The sequence below is a fragment of the Centruroides sculpturatus genome, unplaced genomic scaffold (assembly GCF_000671375.1).
Source record: "Centruroides sculpturatus isolate CEXI.00-Female unplaced genomic scaffold, Cexi_2.0 scaffold1154, whole genome shotgun sequence".
Classification (NCBI taxonomy): domain Eukaryota; kingdom Metazoa; phylum Arthropoda; class Arachnida; order Scorpiones; family Buthidae; genus Centruroides; species Centruroides sculpturatus.
Genome location: NW_019385421.1, coordinates 207634 through 213459, shown reverse-complemented (window position 1 = coordinate 213459; position 5826 = coordinate 207634). Strand labels below are relative to the sequence as shown.

At 35.7% G+C, this 5826-nt stretch overlaps 1 protein-coding gene across 2 annotated transcripts; it reads left to right on the top strand.

Annotated features, from left to right (window-relative positions):
* Positions 1–2041: 2041 nt before the first annotated feature.
* Positions 2042–5748, top strand: LOC111638831. 2 transcript variants are annotated; one of them, XM_023384584.1, is made up of 3 exons: positions 2042–2813; positions 4380–4619; positions 5218–5748. In XM_023384584.1, exons 1-3 carry the CDS (start codon positions 2767–2769, stop codon positions 5279–5281), a joined length of 351 nt encoding a protein of 116 aa, XP_023240352.1. In that variant the 5' UTR covers positions 2042–2766; the 3' UTR covers positions 5282–5748. The 2 variants fall into 2 exon arrangements, with proteins under 2 accessions (XP_023240352.1, XP_023240351.1); XM_023384583.1 differs by lacking the exon at positions 5218–5748 and having other exon boundaries at positions 4380–5195.
* Positions 5749–5826: the final 78 nt, after the last annotated feature.

Below are 5826 nucleotides of genomic sequence, written 5' to 3'. Positions count from 1 at the left end.
TACAACGTCGCAAACATTTCATGCGTCAGTCTATCTCGTAATATTGGGTGCACCCAAAATTCTCTTTGCCTCTGCCGTCGTCTTTTATAGCGACGATAGAGGAGCCACACACAAGCAATCACTTCCACATCCATTTCCAAACCGAGCCAGTGCGCACGCTCCGCTAAACGCTCGTTAAACGCCGAGCTAACGCGCGTTAGCTCGGCGTTCGACGAGCGTTGAAAAACGCCTAGTGTGTACAGGGCCTTATTCTAATAAAAAAAAAAAGAGAGAGAGAGAGAGACTACCACCTATTATGTCACAAGAGATAGCGTTAGTACAACGAGCATTCTTAATAGAAACCGCCAAATTGAAGCCAAATTCAATCAAAACTTCACCACTCAACGAGATCAAAAAATAAAAATAAGAATATTACGCAAGACAAGATCTATTGCCCCCTACCCCTGCGTAAGAAATCCTTGATCCCCACCCGCACCAAAATACCTTATGTAATTTATGGACGGCCCCTAACTAATTTCGCAGCATTCTGCTGAGTACTGTATAAATTTAATAATTATAGAAATACATGTAATGCAATATAAAATTTTAAAATATTTTTATTGAAATTTATATTAACATATATTTTACATATATTAAAACATCTTAGTACAGGAAAATGAAACACAGTAATTCCCCGAACTTACGCGATAAGTGGGACCGAGCGATAACCGCGTAAGTCGGGGTATAATTTCGCAGTTTGTGTAAAATCCAAGTCGGACGTATGTAAGCTAATAAATGTTCTCGTTAATCTTATCTCGTCTTTTGATTCGTTTACGGTTACAAGAAATCACCACGTAGAGTCTCTCAAGGCTTCGTAGATATAATAAACACAGAAATAAATAACACAAAATAAATTGTAGCTATGTATCGATTCCGCGCGACACGTCCGAACATGTAAATCGAACAATAGTGTGGGAGTGAGTAATCAAGAGTTGCGTGGCGCTCAAACAAAAGACGAATCGACGAGATTTGAAAATCGCGTAAGTCGGGGTAGTGTAAGTCGAGATATTGTCTTTATAACTTCGATAGTAGTACGCCGTAAAAACTTAGCTAGCCGGACCTCCACCGCAATCCAGACGCAAACGCAAATAAGTCACGCGATTAAAAGTTTTTACGGTGAAGGTTTTTACGCTAGTGGAGTATCTGCCTAAGAGGACTTTCACAGGGCACGTTCGTAAAGTCGAACGAGTTAAACGAGAATGACGTCATCGTTATTCTTATTTCGTTAGACTTTTCGAACGATTCGTTTAGAACTAAATGGCTGTTTCTAAAATCGAAGATACAAATGTTGCTAGTACAGCCTTATCCAAAATATTTTTCTTAGATTGTTTCGGGTGAACAGTTACTCCAATCATTTCATCTTTTAATTCACAATTTAAACGCTCGAGTAGATTTAGAAACATCGATATCGTCGGGCGCCATTTTCTTAACGAAGTAAACTAACTCTTTCCTTCGTGAACTTCGTTAGAGTTTCGTTCGAAACGTCATCACCGCAGAGCATGCGCACTGAGCGAGACTACTACTATTCGAACGATTCGTTACTAACGCGTTTAACTCGTTTGACTTTACGAACGTACCCACAGTTTGAACATGGCGGCTATTCGCGTTTTTCGTTAACTATAGCGGGAGCTGCATTTTTATAAAACGGCTAGCTTGTTTGGGTAGCCTGTAACTAGTAATGTAAACTTAATCATATATTACTGTCCGATATAATGATATATGCGGCTTGTAGCTGTTTATCGAGAAACTATATAGAAGAAGAACAATTATTGCTAGCAGGATACGTTACTAGTGAGGTTGCTGCAGGATCCTACTTGAACTACTGACATTATATTTGTCAGCATGGCAATAGCGAAACGAGAGCCGCCGTTGCAGTGCTGCCAAATATAGCTTTGTTCTTTATATATGATTAGTGAATGATACAACACGCAAATGCGACTGAAACCTGTAAAATTCTTATTTGCATTCATATAATTGAACTATGTTGCAGTAATTTTAATTATTTATTGTACAATAATTTATTAATCAACTGCCATCAACAGCAACACTGCACACAGTAATTCTATTGCACAGATGCCGGTTCAGATGCAGTTATTGTCATTAATAATAACATTCTTTTTGACATGTGAATATTAAAAGGAATTAGTTTAGTTGTATATGGGAACACGACACGGGGGAGGAGTGCCTCTCGGGAGAACTTTCAATGGGAAACTGACACCTGTTTAGGTGTTACAAACGTGAAGAAAACTCGGAAAATTCTACATTGTCAGCCCGTTGGCGAGGCGCAAACTCACAAAAAAACTACAAATGTTCAGTGGTTTCTCCACTCAGACACTGATAGGCAACTCTAAAAGGCCTTCAATACTGTTCATTGTGGGTTGGACCATAACCACAATGGTAGGTATGGTCCAACCCACAATGGTGAGGGAGGAAGCTCAACGTATCTGAGATAGAGCTTTCATGAAAAATTCTTGGAGAGTTGCTCGCCCGGATTCGATCCCAACTCGTCCAGAGAGGTGGGCCAAGACCTTTACTGCCATGATTATCATCCTTTAATCATTATTACACAGGAACTAATTCAAAAATTAAAAATATAAAATAAATCCAAAAATTAATCATTAAAATTTTTATCTAATTCAATTAACGCGTAACAATGAATCTCAACAATTGATCTTTTCATTGTTTTGCTCTTTTGTTGCGAAGAGTGCGATTTCGAGTGATAGAAAAATGTTTTTTGATTCTGGCGATTATCGACCCTTGCGTCCACCCTTGGGGTAAGAAATTTTTCACATTTTATTGTTATTTATGCAAATAAGAAATTTATTCAAAAAAATTAATGGATTTAAATAGAAATTGCTCGGTGCAGATGATAATTAATTAAAATTAAGTTAAATTGTGTATTAGGAAAATCGATGCCACTAAATTTTGGTTGTCAAAGGTCGAGGGGTGGGGAGATAAAAGAGGACATGTGTCTAATCTCGAGTAGGGTCGGACCTAATGACAATTTTACTCTTTGTTAGCATTTACAAATCTATATATATAAAGTTGCTTGTCCTGACTGACTGAATGACTCACTCACTGATTCATCAGCGCCCAGAGCGAACCGCTGAACCTAGAGGTGAAATTTGGTACACAGTTAGGGTACGTCATGAAAACGCACACTAACAAGTAAGAAGGGATTTTTCGAAATTCCCTCGCGGGGAAGGAGAGGGAGAGGATTTAGTCTTCATCGAGTACTTACGTGTATTAAATTAATAACATTTCAGACATTGTTATAAATATTTTTATCTATTTCGATTTAAAAAAATGTTCGAATTGTTTTAAATTCAAATTTGTTATTGCATATTGATTCGATTATAGAATGATTGTAAACGTTCCAGAAAATTGATCAAATTGAAAATAGTTCGTTTTATTCTCGGCAATTCTCATCATTCTCAGCGGTAGGTGTTATATAACAATTACTATGGTTGTTGAAATACTGAATATAAATGAGGTTTGCTTGCAAAAGCCGCGGGTAACAGCTAGTCTTTTATAAAACCCATTCCTGCCCTCAAAATTAAGCTTTTTACCATTTCACAATAGTTAAAAATATAAAAAGTTTTTAAATAAAATATCGTAACAGATGCAGCCACCAAATGTTGCCGGAAAGTTAAGCAACTCGTTGCTGAATTTTAAAATTAAGTTTAGTCATTTTTAGACACATTTTTCTCTCATTCTTCAAAAGTCTCCTTGTTTAAGCGATGAAAATATGGTCACTTCATATATGTAACACAATGATGATAATTATTTATATATCTATCTATATCTATCTACACGTAGAAAAGGTACAGGCGGCTATGCATTCTTCGGCTCCGTTAAAAACTATAGACCTCTGTCGTGATGTTATTGGGTGCATCGTTAAACTAAGCTACACATACCTCCTCTATATATAATCAAAGTTCGATAGAGCACCACTGTCCATCACTGAGATCGGCATTAAACCGAAAAATCTCAAATATAAGAACTCGTTGCAGAACTCGTTACACACAGTAACGAGTTCTGCACATAACTTTGAATTTGAATTAGGGGAGGCCCTACACGTCCACAAAATAGTAATAACTTTAATAACGCGAATCTCTAAGTGATCGGAAGGCATCGGAACTTTAATCGTGAATCAGAAGGCATCCCCCTAGGCAGATCGTTCAAGTGTTGCATTGTTATAACTTAACAGACATTTAAGCGATAATTTGTTTATTTCATGGAAAATTTTGGGAAATATTGAATAAAATGTTTCTCAAGTAATGTGTTATAATTTCTCTATAAGTTTTACTGCATTGTAAATTCTTTCTTTCTACTTTTAGTGAGCGATTGGTTGAAGGTAAGGAGGACTATGGATCGAATAATGACATTATGGGTCTTCCAACGAACATCGAAATGAATAAAGGCTTCAAGAAGCACGAAGATTGTACGGAAAATACGAACACCATTGGGTATACTATTGGATATACCATTGGATATGCTATTGGATGTGCTGTTAGAGATAGAAAGACATTGAAAAAAGCCGGATCTTTCTTCAAGGCAGTATGGAAACCAGTCAAGAGGTATGTTTCTGTATATGTCAGTACAAAGTTCGATTTAGCTCGGTCATTCGTTACAATTTGTCCTTTATAATTCTCACTGAGTCCAGTGTGATGCTAAACCGAAGTATCTCAAACAGCAACAATTATACACAGTATTAAGATGTACGCAGAGATTTGAGCTTGAAAACTTCGTAATTTTTATGAGAATGGCATGACTTTCCTATATTTTTGGCGCTACATCGATATTTACCAAACTAGTTTCATTTCTAATCCAATGAAAAGATAAACTACAAATGAAAATAATAACGAGCAATTATTTATTGAGAGATCGTCACAATGTCGGGCTGCAATATTTAATAGTGGCAATTTATAGTACAATTTTTTCAAATTCTAGCCCAATAATTATAAGGCTTTTAGAATAGTAAAATTGGATTTAAAATATCGCTGAATGAATAAATATAACATTTTTTTGATTCTCAATTTGATATAATGTAATATTTGCAATCTATCAATATAAACACAGTCGAACCTCGATATTGCGCTCTCAATATGTTTTGATAAAATTCAAATTCAGATAGAAGTTTTCAATAAATAATTATATTTGTTTTTTCACATTCAGATCAGCGCAGAAAGTATGGAAAAGTATGAAAAATGGAGAGACTGAGTACGTTCAGTTTGAATAAGGATCTCTTTTCTTCCATCATTGCATCAAGTATCCATCTGCTTGATTTGGTCCGAGTTCGTCTCGGGTAAGTGTTTAATCAGAATATTTTTGTATTTTACACTTAACACTTATAAGTTGAGAGTAGAAAATCTAAATTAAACACCATTTCTATCCCCTATATACCACGAACACGTAATGGCCAGGTAACAGGAGAACAGGAAACGTGTATTAACATGGAGATACATCATGTTCTTTATAAGATTGAGATTTTTTAGAGTAGGCTATTAGGGCATTAGGATTATACATATATATTCTTGTCCAAGTACCGGCAAGAATATATTCTGGGAGTGTACTAGTCTCGTAACACAGGGAAAGCAACAGGGTAAATGGTACTTGAGATTAAAATATTTAGCAAGTTTATGTGAATACGAGTACACGAAGTTTCTAAACTAATCAAATTAATAATAATATATTTGAAATATAATAAATGACACAACAGTAGCAAATTAATAATTATGCACTGAATAATTTTCGTTTGATTTGTAAATAATGGTTTTTAGGGAA